General features: G+C 42.4%; 2 protein-coding genes across 3 annotated transcripts in view; both read left to right on the top strand.

Moving 5' to 3' along the window:
- tesk1b (testis associated actin remodelling kinase 1b) overlaps positions 1 to 17,601 on the top strand; it is a 30,445-nt gene extending 12,844 nt beyond the window's left edge. Inside the window, exons 3-11 of the mRNA XM_005944574.3 lie at positions 3,124 to 3,245; positions 4,195 to 4,243; positions 6,367 to 6,513; positions 7,345 to 7,427; positions 13,077 to 13,167; positions 13,730 to 13,813; positions 15,016 to 15,102; positions 15,498 to 15,594; positions 15,673 to 17,601. Of these exons, the coding sequence (XP_005944636.1) occupies positions 3,124 to 3,245; positions 4,195 to 4,243; positions 6,367 to 6,513; positions 7,345 to 7,427; positions 13,077 to 13,167; positions 13,730 to 13,813; positions 15,016 to 15,102; positions 15,498 to 15,594; positions 15,673 to 16,805 (1,893 nt within the window). The 3' untranslated portion in view covers positions 16,806 to 17,601. The remainder of the gene's footprint in view (positions 1 to 3,123; positions 3,246 to 4,194; positions 4,244 to 6,366; positions 6,514 to 7,344; positions 7,428 to 13,076; positions 13,168 to 13,729; positions 13,814 to 15,015; positions 15,103 to 15,497; positions 15,595 to 15,672) is intronic.
- Positions 17,602 to 17,713: 112 nt separating this feature from the next.
- Positions 17,714 to 23,484, top strand: si:dkeyp-75h12.7. 2 transcript variants are annotated; one of them, XM_005944586.2, is made up of 7 exons: positions 17,714 to 18,919; positions 19,134 to 19,254; positions 20,645 to 20,814; positions 20,947 to 21,125; positions 21,410 to 21,572; positions 22,035 to 22,159; positions 22,263 to 23,484. In XM_005944586.2, exons 1-7 carry the CDS (start codon positions 18,856 to 18,858, stop codon positions 22,569 to 22,571), a joined length of 1,131 nt encoding a protein of 376 aa, XP_005944648.1. In that variant the 5' UTR covers positions 17,714 to 18,855; the 3' UTR covers positions 22,572 to 23,484. The 2 variants fall into 2 exon arrangements, with proteins under 2 accessions (XP_005944648.1, XP_042068642.1); XM_042212708.1 differs by having other exon boundaries at positions 17,714 to 19,254.
- The last annotated feature ends 943 nt before the right edge of the window (positions 23,485 to 24,427 follow it).

Genomic DNA, 24,427 nt, shown 5'->3' with positions numbered 1-24,427 from the left:
GACTTTTTCTTTATTGGAAAACAAACTAGGCTGCTTTTGCTATCACTCTCTCCACCTACACAGAAGGTGAAACATCTAACGGCATCCTGGTCTTGTAACCTTTCAGTATACTTGCAAGAATGTGATGGATGTTTGTTTGTGTGTGTGTGGGTGTGTGTGTGTGTGTGTGTGTGTTAATGGCATTACTCACTGCACTCTAGTCTGTACTCTAATAGGCTTTGTGGTTTTTCTATCATCAGTCAGATCCAGAGCTCAGCTAAGATCCAGGCCAGTGTCATTCTGACTTTAGTTCACGACTGCAGACTTTGACCCTCTCTCACGCTCTCTCACTCCTTCGCTTCACATTTATGTCACAAATGAAGATAAAAGGTTACCGGTTTAGCTTTTATTGTTAGCTAAAAGGATATTTGATGTATAGCCAAGCTTTAAGATCACTGTTTTAGACTGCATGTAAATAAGACTCCACGAGACACTGAATTGCATCCTGCTAACCCTAACAAACAGACTGAGCGGGTTTAAAGGGGGTTTAGAGACCGCTTTAGAAACATTTAACACTGATTCAGTCTGTTTGGCATGTATATGTAAATTATACTTCCCAAAACCACGTCATAGTGCTGTCAGTGTTAATCTCGTTAAAATGATGTTAACGCCATAACTGCATTAACGCGGCAAATCTCTGTTAACGAGTTACCGTGGATGGCCCCGTGCGTGGGGCTGGCCGGTGTTAGCACGGATACCTCGTTAACGCGTTGATGCCGTCCAATGCTTTCCAGAAAGTAAAAATGCTGTTGAATTTCTACCACTGAAAGGTGTTCATGTGTGATCACTTTAACCTTTCTTGGTGTTGTCAGCTATTGAAGGCTCGACTGATGTGATTTGACCGATAGAAAAGAGCAGATTTAAAGTTGGCGGCTAAACCTGAGCAAAAGAATGAAGCATGGATGTCTGCATGCGCCATGTAAACACTTGTACCCTTATACTTAAATTTGTCTGGTTTTCTGACCCGTGTTGTCCAGAGTTATGTCAAAAAAGTTGTAAAAAGATATCAAATGAAGTCTTCTATTCTGTATTAAGTCTTTTTATTAATATAGTGTTTCACAGGACAGGAGCGAGTGGATATTCTAGCAAATCCACCCCAAGTTCAGACAGACGTCTCAAATTCTGCAAGCTTCAGGTCACATGTTAAAATTCATGATGGTGCAGTTATTAAAAAGACAAAGTATGGCCTGTTTGGAAGGATTTCTAGAAGGAAGCCTCTTTTCTCCATGCCAGCATGGTTTCAGTTTTCAAAGATGCATTTGAACAAAGCCGAAGACTTCTAGAGCAATGTGCTTTAGACAGACCAAAGTGGAGATGTTTGGCCGTAATGCACAGCTCCATGTTTGCTGTAAACCAAATGTCAGCATGGTAGTGGAGGGATGATGATTTGGGCTTGTACAGCCACAGGACCTGGGGACCTTGCAGTCACTGAGTCGACCATGAATCCCTCTGAATACCAAAATGTTCTAGAGTAAAGTATGAGGTCAGCTGTCTGAAAGTTAAAGCGTGACAGAAACTGGGTCATGCACCAGCACAATGACCTGCAGACATGGCAGGAAATCTACAACAGAATGACTGAAAAAGAATTAAAGGGTTGTAACGGACCAAAGTCCAGACCTCAACCTGACTGAAATACTGTGGAAATTTTTTTGAGAGCTGCACATGGTAAATGGCCTGTATTTGTTTAGTGCTTTACTAGTCCCTAAGGACCCCAAAGTGCTTTACACATCCGGTCATCCACACATTCACACACTGGTGATGGCAGCTACATTGTAGCCACAGCACCCTGTGGCGCACTGACAGAGGCACATGAATGAATGCCTGCAAACCTTAGCGAATTGAAGAGTGGCCCAAAATTCCTCCACTATAATAAAGGTGATTCTACAAGCTGCTCAATCATGTAGTGTACTTTTCAATGTCCTTTTCTCACATTTACGTACTTATTTTTCAGTAACTGGTAAATTTGTAAATGTACCGATACCCTGTTACAATTGTTCGTGGTGAGATGTTACAACAACACTGTTGCGCGTCATAGCAAGGCTCAGCATTTACTGGAGCAGTGCAGCATGTTGTGTTTTTTGGTGTTGGCTCCTTTATGCAAGAGTACGCTCTCACAGAGCTGCTAGACATACTTTTAGACATTTTGGACAGGACCCAAAGTAAACCAGTTGAATACACGTAGCACTACTAGAGGACAAATGAGTTATTTTAATTCCAGCTTAATTGGCTGTAACAATAATGCTTTGGACCAGTTAAATACTCTAACATCATCGAGCTATATTTGTTTGCACGCCAAAGTATTTGTGATTGCTTTAATGGTAAAACAATTAACCTTTATAGACTTGTTAAATTACAAAAAATCTCTAAAGGCAGCAGATGAAGCGTGAGGGGTCAGAATGCATAAAATGATAGAAAACGAAGTCAGAATTTAGCAGCAGTCCTCTCTAATTGATTCACAATGCCAACATTTTCCTTTCACACTTACTCGTACATGTAAAACACTTAAAGTGCTGGCCTTTCTCACCACGCACATGCACAGCAAACATTCCCAGAGTGTTTTGCTTTCATCTGCTGCTCGTACACATTTCTGTGGAAGTCAAACTACTTGCCAAGCAAATATGCACAAACATGCACCCGCCAGGAAGCATGTCGCATCGCCATAGTTACCATACCAGACGGCCTCATTGTCATGGCAGCAGGTTTGGTCAGACGAGCAGCCAAGAGGAGTGTGGAAGAAACTCGACCGACCCTCTAAATGTTTCGTGGCCGGTTTCCAGATATCATTCAGTCAGCACTTAGATTTTTATTGCTTCAGAGGGTGTTGATGGTGTGACTGATGCATGTGTGATAGATCCGTCATCACCAGCGCTGCGCCGCACGCCTACTCTCCTCAGCCATACATCTGTTAACTGTGAGGAGTCTTAAATATTTCTTTCATCCAAATGTGGTGCAGTCATGGATTCTTCTGGGGTGTGAGGCAGATTTTAAGCGTTTTTGCTTGTGATGACAAATTGTCTTTTCAGCTCTCGTTGCTTCAGTTGATCTAAATAAAGCGTTTGTGCTCCTTTTCCCTTCATCATCCAGGTGCAACACCGTGTGTCTGGTCAGGTGATGGCTCTGAAGATGAACATCCTGGCCAGTAACAGGGCCAACATGCTCAGGGAGGTCCAGCTCATGAATCGACTATCGCACCCTAACATACTCAGGTAACTGAAATGTTGGCTTTCCATCTCACTGTTAACATGAACTCAGTTTTTACCTTTTCATTGAAAAACATTTCTTTCCAGTGTTTGATTTTCATTGTGATGGCATGTCTCATCGTACACTGTTTAGAATACTCGGCCTTCAAACACTGGTGATAGATGTGGTTTGTGTGGTCCACAAGAAGAGCCCACAGACTAGATTTTCAGTGGGTTCATTGTCAGTGATTGCACTGCTGTGTCTGTATCGTTCAGTTCTGTCCGGTGTTGAACTGTTTTGGTTTTGTTTGTTTTGGGGTTTTCTTGCACAATTGCACTTTGTGTAGTCCTGCGTTTGTCTGTCATGTGTAGCACCACATGGAGGAACGTTGTCTCGGTTCACCGTGTACTGTACCACTGCACATGCTTGAAATGACAATAAAGCCACTTGACTTGAAAATAACTTTTTAATGACCTTTTAATAAGAGTCTTTGGCACTTTTTGCCATAGCCATGTAGCCTGAAGTGTACATGGATGTAAAAGCGGGTGGGCTATAAAAGGTCCATAGACCACATTGGTGCGCCACACCTGATTTAAAAACATTTAAAACAAACAAAACAAACGGCAAAACAACTTGGTGCAATTAGCTGCACAGCAGACCATGTTATTGAACGATTGCAATAAAATGCTCCAAAAGGCACCAGAAGCCACAAACTGTCTCGAGTTCCAGCTCAGTGATTCAGATTAGCAGACGCGACACTTGCCCGGCAGCTTCCTCTGTCGGGACATGCCTCTCAAAGCAGCCGTGCATTTGATAAAACCATTTTTTAACTGTTGACACTGTTTAAATGGTTGTGTAATATACCCTGTGATAGAACCTGTCCCGGGTGTGTCCACCATACTAAAAAAAAAATCCTTGAAATGTTTAAAAAGTTTAGACTTGACATTAATATATGTTCCTGTACTTTACCCACAGGTTTATAGGCGTGTGTGTCCATGAGGGGCAGCTCCATGCTCTCACAGAGGTAAGTCTCATTAATCTGCTACAGCACAGATGGCGATCTGGTTTTGATCTCCTCATTTTGCCCTTTGTAGTGGTAACAGGCGGCTGTGTGCATCTGCATGAAAGCAATGATGTGACCAGAAACTGATATTTATCTGCCTTTGTCCTCACTATAAACATTGTAGCAAACAAGATTCCCTTGTAGCAAGAAAAAAAGTCAAACTCATCAAATGGAGGGAAAATATCTGCAGCCTCAATCTGTGGTTTTTAATTCAGTCTGTATGAGAAAGCCAGCCTAAATTAATGTTATACATTGGTTTTTGAGCTCACTTTACACTGAACGTGACATTTATTGTGCATTTTATATCTTTTACATTATTTATCTAAATGCTTTGAGGCATTTATGAAAAGTTTTGGCTCCTTTGATTTTGAAATCAAATTTAAATTGCACACTGATCTCACCGTCTGAGTTTTAAATCTGGCCGTAAAGAGATGGTTTCTTCAGATCCTGTACTTCAAACTAGTATGAGTCGAGTTATTGGTCCCGGGGGGAGGAGAAAGAGAATCGGGCCTGCTGTAAGTCATCGGCTGGCTTTTTAATTTGCTAAATATGCCCGTCTAATATCATCTTTGTTTACTGTTGTGTAAACTTTACATGTTGCAGTCAGTTATTTTTGAGAGGTTGTCTGACGCAGGCGTAGTGTCAACCTCATTAATTTAGTCAGTTAATTTGAAAATTAATCTTAAAAGACTCATAAATATTATTATTATTATTAAATTAACTGAGCCCTGCCCTCCAGTTTAAGTGTTTAGGCAGGTTGGATGAATGTGTGTATGGATTCTCAGGATTTTTCTTCTGAAATTGGTGATTTCATTTTCATTTCTCCACATAAACCCAGAACAGGCGGTACAAGCGTCTGTAACTGCGGTACACTTAATCCTGGCCAGACTGAGGTCACACGGTTCATAACAGGTCACCTGTTTCTTAGATGTTGCCATAGTAACTGAGCAGCTGGTCAGTAAAAAGCATAAAGGTCAGGAGAGAAGAGGCGTACCTGCTCTAACGTCGGGTAGTGTCTTTAGTGGGTCGTGTTGGTCAGAGGTTTTATAACTTTTTGTTTTCCTTAATTTTTTCTTTTATTTAAATGATTGATTGACCAAGAGGTTTTATCATCATTCACATTTTTAGAAAAGGGGAAATTCTTGTCACCTTGTGGTTAAATTGTTTATCATGCAACCTCAGTGGCTTCCCGTACAAATGAGAGCTTTTGTTGCATATCAATTTACAGAATATCCTGGGGTTTTTTTTTTTTGTTTTTTTTTTTTTTTTTTTTTTTTGGTTTTTCCCCCCCCAAAATTTGGCTGTCAGCTCAACTTCTCATAAATGAAAGTGACATTTTCAACCATTGAAATAACAATGCATACAAACAAATTTCCAAAATTCTGATCTGCTCTTAACTATAACAAAATGCACTAAAGGATCCGTAGTTGTTGTTGCAGAAGACTTGATGTTTGAGTGCGTATGACAATATTTTAGTTCAGTTACATTGTATTAATATAGCACAACAGCAATGCTGGAGACTGTTTGGCCACATGAACACCTGCACCCTCACATACTTTGGACATGCAGTACAATTCAAGTATTTTAGGACCATCTGTGTCAACAGAAGAAGGATGCTAGGCTATGAAATCGCTGTAGATGCCATGGCACTGTATCTTGAAGTAAACTGAGATGATGTTTAAACAAACATGAAGAAAAGGAAAGAGGACGCTGGATGGTTGTGGACACATGACAGTGTGCTCTAAGAATGCAGCGATGTTTGCAGTATCCAGACTGCTGTTGTCCTTGTTAAATAAAGTTGTTTTTGAAAATAAAATCATTCGACTGAAAGCAATGTCAGGTTAAAGATTAAAACCTACAGTAAGAAGAAACCCAGATGATACGCATTAGCAAGCATTTGGTGTCTGTGTGGAGGAAGAGCTTCGTTTTTCTTTTTTCAAATAGGAAAACACCTCTGGAAGCATTTTCCTTTAACAACACTGGAAGCAGCTTTTATCTCAACATTTTTAAGCAGAACGAGATGCATGCATAATCAGTATAATTAATATAACTAATTGTTTTTGTTTGGTCTCCTGATAATTCAGTACATCAATGGTGGCAACCTCGAGCAGCTGTTGGACAGCGACGTGTACCTGTCGTGGAGTGTGCGACTCAGCCTTGCTCTGGATATCGCCCGGGGACTGAAGTACCTGCACAGCAAGGGCATCTTCCACAGAGACCTGACCTCCAAGGTGATTACACACACGGTGCTCATGTACTGCTCGCACACAGCACTGAGAATCAACACTCACTGAACCCACTCGCTCAGAAGGTTGTGACGCACATAGGCGTATGAATGCTCCACAATAGCACGAGGGCTACAGGTGAGCGCGCACACACGCACAGGGAGGCGCAGGAGTGTAAATACTTCGTGATTAGTAAACAGAAGGAAGGTGAAAAAGATCTGAGTACAGATTTAAAGGCGCTGCAGGTGCGTTACAAATCGTAAAATTACATCTGATGCTATCACAGAGGTCCAGTGTTGCACCTGGATCTGTGCCAAACAGCAGCCAAAACATCTGTGGGAGTCTTGGCAGGCGACCTTTACACACTTAGAGCCCCTACTCTCCTCTGTTTTTTCTCAAATTTTATTTTTATAGGTTGTTTTTGAGTATGCTACAGGAGCCTGTGTGTTTTATTGTATTTAAAATGCACATTAATAAACATTGGTGATTGCAGGCTTATCATCTGTGCTCCCGGCAGGTCGTTGACTTTTGTAAACTACTGCCAGTAACGTCATTATGCAACAGCTGATAATCCGCTGCATTCAACACTAGTGAGTGGGCATCACGTGTCGTGCGTCCAGAGTATTTCTAGGAGTGTAAAGGAAATAATTTGGGGGGGGACGCTGCGATCTGATGCTCTGAATGTTTGAATTTTCTTAAAGTTTTCTTCTTCTTCTTGCAAAAAACTAACCAAAAACATCTTTGCAGGCATGCAGAAAGCACCGCTCTCACATATTGTGGATGCACAGTTTGCTGCAGCAATAAAGTGATTCATGTGACCTTTGCCCCTCTGTTCAGAACTGCCTGGTGCGCTGGGAAGGTAGCGTGTGCTCGGCCGTGGTGGGAGACTTTGGCCTGGCAGAGAAAATACCAGATTACAGGTCAGTCCGTCGACACCTATCAGCTGTGTGATTAGATAAGTCGTGCTCAATAAATTCCACTCCTGCACTCGTCTCCGCTCTGTTTATATTCCATGCCATATCTTTCTCCGTGCACTCTCGAAATATTTCCCTCAACTTCTGCTTTTCTCCTGGAGACGTTCGGATGAGACACAGTCACACACAGAGACTGTTGCTCACTCCCGATCAGTCAGGTTTTTCCAAAGTACACAGGCACACGCTGCCTCCGCTCTGTTTCATAGGTCCAGGGGAAGGCAGACGGGACGGCACTTTGGCTCGCAGTGTTTTCAGTGGGGGTTTTTTTTTTTTTTTTGTGAGCTTTTATGACACACCACTAACTCACAGCTCTGTTGCTGGTGTCGCGTTATGACTCTTCCCCTTCGTTTTTGCAGCTGCATTTCTAGTGACATTTATGTGGTTTCTACAATTCATCACTGGCCTGTACAGGCTATAAATGACCAGCAATCCTCAGATGTGTCTTTATTTTAATTTCTGCAGCTATTTTTCCACTGACATCATGTCTGTTAAGTGGCGGACGATCAGATTCTTGGCATAAAAGGGCCCCGCTCTAAAGATTGAGGGGAAAAGATGTTAAAATGTTTACAGAAGAAAAAGTCGTTCAACAAAGTGTTAGTAGAGGGGACAAAACACAAATTCTTAGGTTCTCTTTTAAATTGTAGACTTGTTATGCAAACTGTTTTGTTTTGTTTTTTTAAATCTGACAGTGATCACATGTAAGTATATTCTCTCTGAATCTGTAAAATGACCAGCATGAGGGTTGTTGCAAGATAGTTGGAAAATAGAGAAATTATTCAAGAAGCAGTGCAGCATCTTAATATTTTCTCTTGCAACGAAAGAAGTGGTGTGATGGAGACGGCCCTGATGTCTGTGCCTGAAGTAAGGAGGTCTTGAAAACTTTGAAATGAAATTGTCCCACGGTTCATTAATTAAAATGCAGTTTTTACATAAATGGAAATGAATTTCCACTAGTTGTTACTTGGCTCTAGCTTCACTCACTTTTATTTGAAGGAAAAACGGGCAGTCATGTAAAAGCCATTTGTCTGGAAATGGTTGCTTTGGAGGAAACTTGGGAATGTCACTGTGTGGGCAAAAGTACTGGGCCACACATCTTTGACTTCAGGTGCTTTGAGTCCCGCTGCCACAGATGTATTGCATCAAGAACACAGACATGCAGTCTGCTTTTAGACATTTGTGAAAGGATGGATCATTCTGAAGAGCTCGATCAGTTGAGTGTGGTGCTGTAACAGGATGCCACCTTTGCAGCAAGCCAGTTTGTGAAATGTCCTTCCTTGTAGATATTCCACCATCAACTGTAAGTGGTGCTGTTAAAAAGTCGCTTCTAGGGCACCGGACTTGGACTTGGGGACTTGGACTTGGGGACTTGGAACTTTTTATTGTCATTGTGCAGTTTCTTGCACAGCGAAATTGGGTAGCTGGACCACAAAGGTGCAAAAGAAAGAAGAGACCAATATACAACAAGGGGGGATAAATAAAATAAAAAGCAATGTATATGTATACATATATGTGAGTCAGACTATATACATGGTGTATGTATAAGAAACACTGAAACAGACTGGGACCAAAATAATTGCACATGAGCCAAAAATATTGCACAGAACATGGAAAGACTGAGATATTGCACATAGATGATCAACAGCAGTGTCAGGGTGGATGTGTTGGGGAAGTCTTTACACACTCTTAGTTTGCATTAAGAGTTCTGACAGCCCACGGGAAGAAGCTGTTCTTTAGTCTGGAAAAACGCTCAGATCCATCAAGTGCAAAACCAACAGAGGGCAGGATGTTGAAGAGGTGGTGGTTAGGATGGAGGTGGTCCTTTATAATTGCCCTGGCTCTGGAGAGACATATTGAGCTGGCAATTAAGTCCAGCGAGGAGAGTGGACAGCCGATCACCTTCTCTGCAGTTCTGATGACCCTCTGTAGTCTCTTCTTGTCAGCTGTTGTGCAACCAGTGTACCACACAGGGATGGCATGCACCAGCACACTCTCGATAGTGGCACGGTGGAAGGACACTAGTTCAGTCTGCGGCTTGTTACATCTCAAAACCCTCAAGAAATGGAGGCGCTGCTGGGCTTTCTTTACTAGGGCTGATGTGTTTGTGGACCAAGATAGGTCCTCAGATATTTGGGTGCCGAGGAACGTAAAGGAGGAACCTCTCCACATAGTCACCTTTTATGGATAGGGGAGGGGGATCGGTTCTTGTTTTGCAGAAGTCCATGACCACTTCCTTTGTTTTCTTGACGTTTAGGGTGAGGTTATTGTAGTTACACCATTCTGACAGTCGCTGGACCTCATCCCTGTAGGCGGTGTCATCATCGTTGGTGATGAGCCCCATCAGAGTGGTGTCGTCTGCAAATTTGATGATGATGTTGCAGGGGTGCAGTCACTGGTGTAGATGGTGTATAAGAGTGGACTCAGCACAGATCTCTGTGGTGAGCCAGTGCTGTGAGACAGGGTGGATGATCTCTGGATGCCAACCTTGACTGATTGTGAACAGTCTGTGAGGAAGTTTTTGATCCATGCACATGTGGAGAGGGGGGGGGGAGTCCAAGTTTACCAGCTTCTCTATAAGAATGTCTGGGATGATGGTATTGAAGGCCGAGCTAAAATCAAACTTGCCCTGGCATCAACATCAGCACAGAAACTGTGCTTCAGGAACTGTATTGCATGGGTTTCAAGGGCCAAGCAGTTCCTGTATGTTTAATGAGTAGGTTGACCACATGGAATACATAGTTTTCGACCTGGAGCAGGGCCTTGGGGAGGTGTTTAAGAATGCCATAACCCAGGCCTTGCTAGACTCACCAGTTCCTATGTGTCCATCATCCTTTGAGCTTCCCACCTGCAGGAGGCGCTGTAGGGGATCTGTTGCTTTGTGGATTGGAAGGGGGTTGCAGGTGTAGGCAACCCCCTTCCAGTCTGATATCTGGCAGCTTAAAGCAAACAAACAAAACATAATCCTGTGGTTGCATGTGGTGTTATTTCATGTGTCTAAATGAAAGCCCTTTCAATGTAAGCAAGCCTTTGTCCATTATAGTGTTGGGCTTTCCTTTTAGGAAGAATTGCATGAGGAGCTGCTCTTGTATTGGTGGCCTGAGGGTGCATGCAGCATGGCTTATGGGCAGGTGTTAAAATGCACGCTATGTTGTAATGAGTTCTCTCTTGCTGTGCATGAATTTTGGTGGCTGCTGATGATTAACGCTGTTAGATAAGAAAAGCAGTGACACCACGAGTGCAGCAGGTTGCTGCGTGTTGTTGAAACAAATAGCTGAACTAAATTTATCTGCACAACTATCTGATAAAGAGTGAGTCACTGCAGAGAACTAACAGGTTAATGTAGTATCCACGAGTATAACACATACTTGCTACAAATGACAGCACTTTACTTTCTGCATCAGAGTTTAGAAAGAGGAAATGCGGTACTTGACATCCATCAGTGTTATGAATTTTTTCACTTTTGGAAAATGCCAAAAAAGGAGTTTTAAGGAGACTAAATGTGTCAGACTAAAGAATTTGTTGTCTTTATGGACAGCATTTTTTGCAGAAAGGTTTTGGCCATTGGTTGAACAATTCGAGTCTGACTACTGTTTTAAAAGGGCTGTCGAGGCTGACCTCAAAGCAGTGCCATAGTCAGTGTGTCTCTGCCCACACATGCAGACAAACTTGACAAACACTCTTGTCTCTTTAGTCCTCCTCTGTCTCCAGCTATTAAGTTAAAAACACAACTCGTGTGTGTGTGTGTGTGTGTGTGTGTGTGTGTGTGTGTGTGTGTGTGTGTGTGTGTGTGTGTCCAGCCACTTCACAAGTGTGCGTCACTGTCAGGAGGGGTGACTTCGCTTGTCTCTCTTTCTGCAAAACCTGGCAAAATGTGTCAGATGAGCTGAAAAATAAGGCTGACATTTTTACAGATGCGAGTCTTCCATGTAACTGTCACTGTGGACTTACATACATGCATACTTCCACCTATCCAACATGACAGCTCTGTTTGTTCTAGACTTTGTTTCAATAGCAGCTGGTCAATTGTGGTTTGTTTTTTTTGTTTTTTTGGGGGGTTTTTTCCAAGGCTGTTTGCTCTTGATTTTATTCAAACACTGTTGCATCCTGCAGCAGGCCGCTAGCAGAAAATGGATGATGTTGGTGGGTGTGTTTCTTGAGTGTGTTTTTGACTGAAACTGCTGTGCTTGTGGCATGGGGAGGGGGAAAAAAAGGAAAGAAAAGATGATGACAGGGGTTTAGCGCTCCAAATAAGGTCAAACTATTCCAGTCCTCCTCCTTTTGCTCTCCCGGCTTTGCTGGATCTCTGCTGTCCCTCATAACAAGTCACTCTCGCCCTTCTGCTGATATCATCTGATCTGTTTATGCTGATGACTTTTCTGTTGTGGTGTTTTCCCTGTGCTGCCTTCTGCGGTCGCTCAGTTTGTCTCATTTCTTCCGGTCCACTTCTCCAAATGGTGTTTACACTAGGAGCTGTGACCGTCTCGACTCATCCTTTCTCCCTTCTGTATGTTGTGTGTGGTTTTTTTTTTTTTGCTGTATCATAGCCCTCAGTAGCAGATGGAAATAGCACAGAGGAAGTATCTGCCAGCTGTGTGTGTGTGTGTGTGTGTGTGTGTGTGTGTGTGTGCAGGCATGTGTGCAAGCACGTTGTCCTTGCACATTCTTGCCTTCCTTCCTTTTTAATTCGGTCAAAAATTGCACAACAATATCTCCAGATAACTGAAAAACACTGTGGTTTCTTAGATACTGAGGAAGTGCACATAAACACACGTACGCTTGCACAGAGTAACGGCTCACCCTGCACGACCTCTTGATTCGCTTCTGTGTCACTGAATTGGCCTGTGAAGCCTGCTCTTGTTGCACCTTTTATCAATCTGTCATCTTCTTTGGTCTCCTGCACGTCACAAGCTTCTATATAGAAAGTCATCATCATGTATTGTTTTGCATGCGTCACTACTGGGTTTTTGAAAATGAACATCTGTGTCCGAAAGGCCCTGAAGGTGGCACCATGACAGCTTAAATATGTGAACTGGAACTAGATAAATACTCAAAAGCATTGACTACAAAAAACAGCTGCATAGTGTTCATGCAAAGCAGCCGATTGTTGCCTCTCCCCATTTTAAGCTGAAGAAAAGCCCTCCTAGGTCGATTTGATTTACAAAATGCTGCAAATTTAGACAAAGATCTTTTACTTCTGTTGAGAAAAACATTAAACTCTGACATCGCATAAAAATAACTAAATAGACTCTCAAAGGGGAAAAAACAAGCCAAAGCATTACATCGGTTTGCTGTTCTGGTAATCGTTTCTTCTGAAGTGGTGAAATGGCCCAAAACGACTCACGATTACGAAACCTCAGGAGCTGCCTTTGAGTTTGTTTTATCTGACCAGTTAAAAATCAGATTAAATCGAAATGTCGATTGTTTGCGTTTTTATATTAAAGCGTCGGAGGGTATTTGCATCATGAAGAAATCACTTTTAACAAAGTCGAGCATAGAGTCCACGCACATTATCTTAACAAAGGTTAAAAGCAAATTTAACCTGATTCCATTAAACTTGTGCATTTAGAGGTTTTGCTTCTCTTTCCTGTTTTCCTGCAGTGAGGAAGAAGGCCAGGAGCCTCTGGCTGTGGTTGGCTCCCCCTACTGGATGGCTCCGGAGGTGCTCAGAGGAGAGGTGTATAATGAGAAGGTACTGACAGCTCACTTTCTTCACTTCACTTCAGCTGCATGTTGTTTCAGAAGTCCAAGGTCCACAGTGGGCGTGATGAGAGCTGCTCAAATAAACAGAGGAAACAGGCAGTGATGTACAGCAATCAATATTTAATAAAGTGGTTATGTGGTTATGTAATTGGTGCACTCGTTGGCCTGGGTTATGATTGTTTTCTGTGTAGCGTAGTGGGAATCCTGATTGGCTGTAAAATGAGCGTTCACTGTGTTTTGGACTCAGAAGCTCCAGTTTGGTATAAACTACATGCAGAATATGGTGCGTATGTACAAAAATAATAAATTGGCTATAAACTACATACTGTTGAAAGCTGAGAGAAATTACAGCAGACTTGTTTTGTCAAGCAAGCTTAAACAATGAAAAAGTGACAGACTTTTATCTTGCTGTTTATCCGATCTGAATTTAAAGTACACAGATAATATTAGAAGCCATACGTAGTCTGCATGCGTGTCTTTCCACTTATTTGGTCTTATCTTCACCTGCTGTGTTATCTCTGGCTGATAGACTGTTCGTCCTCTCTCTGCAGGTGGACGTGTTTGCATACGGTATCATCTTGTGTGAGATCATTGCGAGGATACAGGCTGATCCCGACATCCTGCCACGCACTGAGGTACTGATGACTATGTTTTCATCGCCTATCCTGTTTCCTGACACGCTCGTCATCTCACTCACGCCTCAGTCACAATCTGGCCTCTTTATTAAGGAAGTGTGGGGAACGTTTCTAACAAAGCCATTATTGATTTAATGTTTGTCTCCGCTCGAGGACAGACCCTCAAGCCTGTCGCCATCTGAAGTGCTCCTCCAGAGCGCGATAGTTGTGCAAGCAGCACTGTTAAAATGGCTCCTAAGATTGAGCAACAGGCGAGAGAGATAATTAAAAATATTTGAAATGATAGCTGCTGTAGATCATTTTAAAATCCTCTGAATGTCATTGCGGGCAAACAGAAAGCTGACTGACTTATTGCTTGTAAATCGAACGCTTAAAGGGCTCAAAAGAAGCGACGTGCAGCGCCGCGCTACCTGTTCTTTAACTCTCGCCTCAGGGACAAAGTCACCAAACCTCTCATTTTATACCTATTTATTTGTGGTTCTTTATTTTATTTTATTTTTTTTAACTGATTTTAAGTTGTGTTGTCAAACTGGAACATCAGTAAAACTATTCGGAACAGTCAGTGTAGATGGTAAAAACCAAAAGAAAGGAGTATGTGAAAAACATCTAAAGATTTTTGCCTCTTCTTTTTTTTTTCTTTTTTTTTTTCTTCTTCTGTTTTTGCTTTGATTTTGTAGTTTTACACCAGCCTTTATTAACAGCATGATAACAGCATTTAGCCTTAATATTAAATCATAGTACTGTGTGATGCAGACAGGGGGTTTCCCATTTGGTCCACTGGATGGTTTTGTGGAAGATCAAACTACTCCAGATTTTGGGAAATCTTTAAGGAAGTGAGATAAAGGGTCTCGTTTACTCAGACTACTCAGCTTCTCCAAAAAGCTGTTGGCTCTGGCCAATATTCCAGTTCATTAAATGGGCTTTCTGGTGGAACCTGCTTGATATCAGAGTGGGCTGCATGTGGCCTATGAGCTAAAATGAGCTTTGACATGCCACAGACTGTATTAATCTACTTTAAGACCTTTTGAAGCTATTACAAGAGCACTGCTCCCCCTTGTGGCCATTTAGCAGTACAGCAGTTGAAGATTCTGGTTGCAGTCGCTTGTCTCTGTGATAGAAAGAAGATGGAGTAAGGAGACTCTGTTTAAACAAAGTGCTCACATGTACTGAAACAGAACTTATTCGGTTTTGTGTTCTTTCAGGATTTTGGTCTGGATGTGGAGGCCTTTCGACATATGGTGGCAGACTGCCCATCTCACTTCCTGAATTTGGCTATCGCCTGCTGTAATGTAAGAAATACATTTTGTCTCATGTCATGTGCTGTTAGCTCACTGCTGCTCGCTTTGTCATCTTGACTTGTGCATGATGTAACCTCAAGTGCAGTGCACTGACCAAAGGTTTGAGCTTCAGTACGAGAGATCAAATTGTTTTGATGTTTGAAGGAAGAGTGTCCATTTTCATTTAGTTACAGTTGCCAAGAGCTTGTACACTTGATCCTGTCATCTTTAGATCGAACAGTAGTTATTGACTCTTGTAACTTGAGCTTAAATGCCAAAAATCCAGAGGAAATGTTTCAGATGCCTCCACATTTTAGTTTGTTTTTATTTTATATTTTTTATATTTATAATTGCTGCCTGTTTTATGACCTGTTTTAATTTTCCATCCTTTTCCTCTAATTTGACAGATGAACGCAAAGCTCCGTCCATCTTTCTCCCAAATCGTAGCAGAGCTGGAGAAGAAACAAGCTGAGAGAAAACAGAAGGTCGAACCAGCTGTCAAAGGTGAGCCATTCTGTAGATGCCTCACTGAAGAGAACTCTGTCTCACTTCTGTAAACTAACACGATTGTTCTGCTTTCAGAAGCAACTTCTCCGCCTGTCAGCCCTGTGCGAAGGCGATCCCTGGGCCTGCTGTTAGACCAGCGTCTCTCCCGCAGCAAATCCGACATGCTCCATCCTTCAGAGACGCCGCCTACTGCTACCTTGGCTCCTCCTGCTCGGTTTAACCCCTTCTCCCAAAGGGAGGATCTCAAAGGCGGGAAGATAAAGCTGTTTGACACGCCCAGCAAGTCGGTCATCTCCCTGACCTTCACGCTGCCTCCTCCACCAGACTGCGATGACACCACTGCATCTGATGCAGATGCTGTCGACATGCCCAGGAGGCACAGGCGCTGCCACTCGCTGCCTTGCACACCTCCTCCACACCTCACGTCGGCACCGAACACCGTTCTCTCTGAGGAGTCTCCGTCTGAGACGGAAGTGAACGACACAACTGAAGAGGACTGTCTTCTAGAAGAGAAGGATGCTTACAGGGCGAGCAATTCAGGTCTCCCTCTGTCTCTCGAGGTGCTGTCAGTAAACATGTTTGACCATGAGGAGGAGGCGAAGCTGCAGCAGCAGCAGCAGGAGGAGGAAGGGAGGGAGGAGGAGCCAATGGACTGCACTAGTTCCCCAGACATGCAAGACAGCACTTCGTCTCCTTACTCAAAACTTTCCTCTCCTCCTTCCCATTTCTCATCTCCCTTACAACCATCCAGTCCTCCTTTCTCAAACGGCTGGGGGTCGGCCATCTCTAACGGGCCTCCGTGCCTGCCACCGCTCTCCAATTTGGTCAACAATAATGTGGTTGTGAGTCGACCACTGGGCTGGAGCACCGCCACAAACAGCACTCCCACAACCAACAACAACGGCTACCACTCCCCAACAGGAGACCCCGCGGGCTCTTCTCCCTTTGGCTCTGGCAGTGGACACTCTCTGGACCAGGAGGAGGTCATCTCCTCATGTCCTGGCTGCTGCCTGGCTGGCCTCCGGTTCCCCTCAGTGTGTCTGAGAGCTCCTCCACGGCGTAACCCTTACAAGAACTTGAACGGAGACCACGCGGCCTCTCACGGGCTGCTTTGTTCAGGACCCAAGGGCCTTCCGCCCTCCCCCACACCCACAACCACAACCACCAGCCTGGAGCCGGGACTCGCCTTGCCTGGGGTGCAAACATAAACCCTGATTCTTCAACACCAAATGCACATAGAGCAGACGTGCAAACTGCACCAAAAGGTCACATTCTGGGGAATTAAGCAGGTCCTCTTTAAGATTTGCACAGATTTTAACGCAGCAATACTCTGCTTATTTTCCAGACACACTTTTTTGGTGCACAGGTGACTCTTAAGTGTTTGGGTCGCTTTACAGAGAGACTCCAAAACCGGCTGATTTTCTCCAACAAAGCCGTGGGACGTAAAACTTTTCAGGCGACGCCCTCTGCTGGACTGAGGGTGGCACAGCCTGTGACGTCAGCCGTGCCTGTATAGATCTGATCGGCAGCGTCCAGAACTGATCAGCATGTAAACACTCCAGTCTGGGATCCACATCAGTTGGATGTTGAATATTTGCAGATGTATAGATTGATATGTCAGAGGATCCTGGAATGAGGAATGTTCAGCTTAGTATTATCGTTGTTGCAATGATGTTCGGTGCTGAATGAACAGGCAGTTTTGCTTTGTCTTTAATTATCAGGTGTATGATGCTCTGCTGAGGTGTGTGTGTGAATTGAATGCAGGTGTGTGTGATGGATTCAGAGTGTGTGTGATGTACACCATTCTTAAGACTATTTTTGTTGCTGTATGATCTCTGTTGGTCCTTCTGATTGCCTGGTTAAGCACTTCAGCTGTATTATTGTTAATAAGGAAACTGTTTATCATTATATTTGGGAATGAAGGTCTTTGACCTGCTTAAGAGATGTACAGATTCTTATTATTTAAACATGGCATTGAATAAAAAGACAGAATGCACTCATGTCTTTGATCTGCTGTGTCTACTTTGTTTTGGCTGCTTTAGATTCCTGGGGTGTTTCTTATAATCTTTCATCTCTATTTCAGGGTAAATTGTCAACAGTTATGACCAAAATCTACAACCTCCATCTGCTTCAAATGTATTTATTTACATTGAAGCAATCCTAAACAGTCGTGAAACCCATTATCTATTCTGATGAGCAAAGACAAACCTTTGTGTATTTTCAAAAATTCAGCCCTCCTTTTATTCTCCACATTATGGAAGCTTGTTTTGAGGGTGGGGGGGTTTCAATATTTTGGGGGTTTTGAGTTTGCCCCCCCCAAAAGTGGACTACAAACTGAAACCAGAAAGCTTCTGGTCTCGAAGCTTTATTGCAAAGACATTCTGCAAATTCATAAGCACATATTTTTGTAGTGATTAACCCTGTGGAGCCTCAATCCTCATGGATTAGTACTACTGGAAGGATCTTCCTGTTAAAGGGAGGTTCTTCCTTCCCACGGTCACAAAGTGCTTGCTTTGTAGGGGTGTTGTCTAATTGTTGGGTTTTTCTCTCCAACATTGTAGGGTGTGTATGAAGTGCACTGCAGCACCTGTTGTTTTTAATGAAGTAATAAACTGAATGAAAATGTGCAGTTTGGTTGACGTTGATCACAAAGAGGAAATCATACATTTAAATAAACATTTAGGTTATCCTTGATGTTGCAGTATAAACGCTGCAAACTGGAAAGTTTTGCCGCGTGTTGTGGCAGTTTGGCAAAGCACCTTTAATAACGGTAGAGAGGAAATTATTTATTTATTTATTTTTAATTAGTTTTTTTTTTTTTTTTTTTTTTTTGTGACCTAAAGGTGTTTGTGGTTTGGTAGCCAAGTATAAAATTGGCAACTGAAATGGGGTTAATGAGTACAGGAGCACCAAGCGATCAGTAGAATGAACACTTCTTTCTTTACCTAATTTCCTCTGGGATTAATAAAGTATTCTGAATCTCATTACCATCCCAGTCTTGATTTTTATGGCCCTCCTCTTTAAGGAGATTAAAGCCTTTCCTCTCCCTTACAAAATCACCAGCCTTCAATTAAATCCTTCTCTCTCTCCACCCCTTCCACCGTCCTGCTGTCCTCAGGCCCTCATTCTTGCCTGCAGCTTACTCCGTCTCAGTGCTTCTTTACAGGTGCATTTGTCTTGCTTTAAAGGGAGTCAGTCACCTCCAGGACTTTACACGCTCTATAAGCCCTTTCCTGATCCAGAGGTCACCAGGTTGTCATGGAAACACAAAGTATAACCTGGTTGATGGTGCTGCTGGGGTTGTACATCCTGTTCATCACAGGTAGGAACTGAAGTCAGCGTTGCTGTTAAAGCCCCCTGTTCAAACTGTGCTAAAAAACAGTTTGCATCAGGTCTTCTTCTCCCTCTGTGTGCGCTCGTGCTTTAAAGTGTTAACAAAATTGGCACAATCGGACTCTGCTGACCAATGAAAACCTCTGTGTGTGTGTGTTATGTGTGTCTATTTTTGGTGTACGGGTTTCGTGCGAACTTCCCAGGGTCGAGCGAGTTAGTCTGTTACACTGCAGTGGAATCACTGGACTTAGGTTGCCTCCTGCAGTGGGATTGTCCCCATGCCAGTCCTAATACCACCTACACTGTGCAGACAAAGACGCAGGGGTAAGTCTGTCTGAGTGTGTGTGTATGTCAGAGAGGGAGACATATTCCTGTAACCTCACACACTGATTTTACTCCCACCAGTGCACAGACACTTTGCAGTTTATTGTGTCACGTTTAATTTTTTTTTTGAGCTCACTTTTATCTCAGCACACTTTATAGCCTTATTTCTGCTGGTGTCTACAGCATTAGGTACGTTAAATTAGATGATCATGATTTTACTGTCTTCAGACACTTTTGGATTTGGCATTGGATCAGCTGTTAATATATAACTGCACAGTTACATTGTGCATACTGATTACAATAAGAATACTGAATAATGTGTATAACAAGAAATACAAATAATTTAGATTCTTGTGGAAAGGCAAACAAGTGTGCATCTATAATACAGAGAAGTTCGTTAGTACCAAAAAATGAGGCCTTCAAAATGATCACACAGTTACAACAAAACCGAACATTATGAGCTTCACACATGTAAAATTCAGAATACAGAACTGTTGTGAGGTATTATTGTCAACTGGTGTCTCTAATAAAATCCTAAGTAAATGTCCACTGGACGTAATGAAAATAACTCATGAATTTCAAGATGAAAAGAGGATTGAAATGCAACAAATGCCCAATGTATCTATTTACCGGCCTCATGCTAACATCTAAGGTACTGTGAAACTTCTTGAGCCAGCCCTCATTTCTTCAGGTTTTGCTAGGAGAATGGGAAATGATAAATTATTGAAACATGAGCGAACATGCATGAAAATGGAGAATATGAGGCAAAAATAGAGACAATTCTAAGAGTCAGTATTTGGTATGACCACCTGGGATCACTGTGGTGCTGAAAAATGAAGCTGCTGCCAGTGTGAGATGATATTACATTGTGGATCAAAATGTTCTTTTCTGTATTCATAATTTCATCAATGTTGACAAAATTTCCAGCAGCACTTACTAAAATAGAGATACAGAAACCATGAAAGAGCCTCCACTGTGTTTTATACTATGTGTTTTGTGACAGGCTGCTAGTATCCCCTAAAGATAAATGTTTAAATTGGCTGTTTGCTAAGTTCTCTGTTAAGTGTAGACACAACACTTGGTTGTAGACAAAACCCCCGAGTACAAGGACTGGACTGAAAATGGATGAAAAAGCATCCAAGATCCTAAGAAAAAACTTAAAGAGACCTACAGGAAGCTTGCTGTTCAAGAGCACTTTAAAAATGACAGGATAGTCTGATTCAAAGAAAAAAGGGTTGGCTTAAGACATTCCAAAGTCTGCTTTGCAGCTAGCTCTGACATTACATGTTTAAATGGTATGCATATATGGTAAATTATATCATATGTAACTTTAAAGCTAATTCTAAATGCAATACTTACTTGTTCTTTAATTTTGGTGTTACTATTGCAGGGACCCGTGGCAGGATGTGCCATGGTGCATCTGGATCTCGTCCCGAAGCTGTGACATCTCTCAGGTCTTCTCAAACTTTGAGCTCTACAACATGATTCGCCTTGGTGTTCACCTCAGTCCCAGCTCCACTGTGTGGCTCAAACCACGCAAGTTTGACTACAGTGACTTCAGTAAGTAACAGTCCGTAATGTTTCTGTAATGAAGCTAAGTGCAAATGTGCCACAGACTGAGGAGACTCTGCAGGTTTATTTTTCAAATATCATGGGTGGTTTGAATTTGAAGCCTCTGTCTCTCCTCTGCAGACTTCAGTCCTCCTTCTGTTTCCGTCTCTTTGAAAGACGACCAGATGGTGGTGCAGGTGCACTTCCCCTGTGCTGCCAACAGGAGGTGCTCTCTGGAGAGGTGCTGTCCCATCTCTAAGTTGATTGATCCCTGGACCACAGTGACTGTGTATACTGAGCCGAGTGGTGCAGAATACCAGGTGTGGCTATGCTTTGTCTCCAGTTCTACTGATATTTAAGAACAAGGAAGTATTGTGTTCAAAAGGAACCTTAAAGCTAAATACACTTTAAATATGTAGTGTTAGCTTTAGGTTTTTCTTTGGCTGCTTTGTCACTGATTTTCAGCTCAGTTCTTGTACCTGACCATTTTCAAGGGAATGTTTGTTTGTTAAGCTACTTCAGATTGACCTATGAATCATTCAAGCAGCAGTACCAGTAGTGGTAGTAGTACCAGCTACACATTATACATGCTTGCTTCTTGCAGAGCCGCACAGTCTGGACTCAGGAGGTCGTGTCGTATGTGGAGTTCTCCGGTTTGCCTCTGGGTCAGAAATATTGTGCTGAGGCCAACTTCTCCTTCCCAACCTTTGCCATGGCGGCTTCACCGAAATCAGCCCCTCAGTGCGTTGAAACAGTCGCCAGTTCAGGTGAGGAGATGAGATACAGTTTACTTTAAAAACTAGAGGTTCCCAAATTAGCAGCTACCTGAACCATCTTCACGTTCGATAGCTTAAGAAATCACTGCTGCTTCTATAGTTTTGACACTGAGAACAGAAAACAGACCTGTCCATGGATCATTCACAACACATCCTACTTTCATTAGTTATGAGGTCCAAAATACTGCTTAGGTGCTATTAGGATACTAAGAACCTCCCATGAAACTGCAAGAAAGCCTCATAAAGACAGCTGTGCTTGGATCCTTAAACGATGTGAACCGCACTTTATAAGTCCAAGAGGTCAGCTAGATCTACTGCAGAAGCTTGGCTTGCCTCTTCCTACAGCTTTTCTGGTGATACAACTTGTAAATCTTGGGTCTGAAATGATTTAGTGTAGTTCTCTGCTTTTTTGAGCAGAGACATGTTCAACCTGCATGCATTTCTTCCCTACAGGGCTGCTGCCAGCGCTGTGTATGGGAATCGGGCTGACTTCCCTTCTTCTTTTCCCAATTCTCATCATGTATCTACGAAAATCAAGACAAGCTACACCAGCTACTGAGAATCAGCCCAAGGCTCCGGTATGATTTATTGTGTTTCACTTTATTTCACCCTCTGTTTTTATAAAATACTTAAACACATGCAGTTTTCCAGAATAAAACATTTCTTCTTTCATTCCTTAAGTCGTCTGCTCAAGAGCCGATCCCTTTGGTTCCTCTGTCCCCGGGTATAGTTGACCCTTGTGAGATCCACTTGGAGTTTATTCCTGACCATGTTTCCACTGAGCCCTTTTCTGGCATTGTGTCCAATCAGAATCTAAATCACAAACAGGGAAGCATGCACTCCAGCAATCGTCTCAATTATGACGCCAAATCGGATGAAGTGTACTGGGACAGCGGAGGGATGGAGCTAGATCGCGGCCTGGACTCTGGTATCAGCATCCCACCTGTTTCTCGCTCTTCTGAAGAGACATGTGAGCCCCATGGAGACTGAAAGGTTGAGAGCTTTCTCTTCGTGAATGTTGCTCTGTAAGGCTGGAGTTTGCCTCTTTCTCCCTCAGGGATGAAATAGGAGACTAAACTGCTCAAAGTATGGACTGGTCCATTTAAAATGTTTGGATGTGTTTCATCTATTATGGTCAAACACATTATGATTATCTGGAAGTTGACAACAAGTTGTCTTCATAGATTTTGGAAGCTAGACCTTTAAGCAAACATTGATGAGAAAACCCTAAACACAGGATAAATTGAAGCCTTAAAAACTATAGTTTCAGAAAACCTTTTCTGCTGATGAAAACCAAGTGATAGGACTGAAACCTACTGACTAACTGTTAAATAGATATCCAGGTTCAAAAATGAACTGTAACAGGAAACAATTGTCTTTTCCCCAGTTTGTAAGTACACATACACAAAATCTTTAGCTGAAGTCAAGAGCACCTGGTTAGATTTTTTTGTCTACAAAAAATAAATAAATCTGCAGAACTGAGTTAAAAAAAAGAACATTTTCACAGGACTGGATAGAGTCTTAAAAAATGAGTACACCCCATGATTTGGGTGTCCAGAGGAGTTCATGGTTCATGGTGTTTTTTTCTGTTTTAGTTTTTCTGTGAAGAACTTTGTGATTTTTGTCTTGAAAGGTGCTATACAAATAAAATTTTACTTTACTTACTTACACAATGACTCCAAGGTGTCCAGGTCCTGTGCCTGCAAAACAAGTCTAAATCATCACCCGTGCATCACCGTGTGTCACAGTGGCTATGACGTGTTTGGTTTTCTCCAAATGTGGTGCTGTACTTCATGGCCACACATCTCCATTTAGGTCGCATCTGTCCAAAGAACATTGTTCCAGAACTTCTGTGGTTTGTTCAGAAGCAACTTTGCAACCTCAGCCGAGCTGCCTGGGGTTGTTTTTTTTTTTTAGAGAGAGAAGAGACTTTCTTCTGACAACCTCTCCAAACACATCAAAAAATGCTCTGTTTTTTTTCTAATTGTTCTGATATGAACCATTTAAGTGACTAACTGAGCCCTGTAGTGTCTGAGAAACAGCAAAAGACCCATAACCTATGTCTACCCTGAGGTGAATTTGCTGGGATGGAAACTCCTGGGAAGATTTAGCAATGCTTTAAAACACAAATCAGATAACTGCCAAAACGTCTGCTTGCATAGAGGCTGTCAGACTTGCTGATGAACAGGTAATCAAGTGCATTTGATTATCACCACCCTCTTCATTTCTGTTGAAGCAGTAAAAGATGTATTTAGTTTTTCATAGGATTACACCGAACCTGCGATCGCTTACTTTTTCACATGACTGCAGACGGCCCAGCACTGCAACTACAAAGACAACAGTTTGAACCATTAAGATCTGTTAGCTTAATATTTTAACCTTTATTCAACTACTTCTAGTACAAAATAGCAGTGATACGTTGTGTTCACCAGTGACCATTTCCCCCCAGTTATCCGTTATCAGCAAATAATTTCAGTTATGCTATTAGCTATTTCGATTGTTATCCATGCTGTTAGCTTGCAACTGAAATGCTAGCCATTGCAGTATTGTGTTTCTATTGTCTATCCATGATATTCAGTGGTATCATTAGCTTCTCAAATATCTCTAACTGTTAGCCATATTGCTTTTTAATGATCAATTTCTATCATTTGTTCACATTTTGGATGTGTATAGTTAAAAGTTATTACATGGGCTGACCTCCTGGGAAGATTGTAGCAACACATTAACGCACAGTTGTGCTATTAGCTATTTCAGCTGTTATCCTTTTTATCTTACAATTCACATGCAAGCCACTGTACTACTGTATTTTAACTGTTTATCCATTATATTCGATGCAATATCGTTTG

Source organism: Haplochromis burtoni, unplaced genomic scaffold, assembly GCF_018398535.1.
Source record: "Haplochromis burtoni strain Fernald_Lab_line unplaced genomic scaffold, NCSU_Asbu1 Contig_388, whole genome shotgun sequence".
Classification (NCBI taxonomy): Eukaryota; Metazoa; Chordata; class Actinopteri; order Cichliformes; family Cichlidae; genus Haplochromis; species Haplochromis burtoni.
Note: the sequence above shows the minus strand (reverse complement) of the source record. Positions and strands in the feature narration are given on the sequence as shown.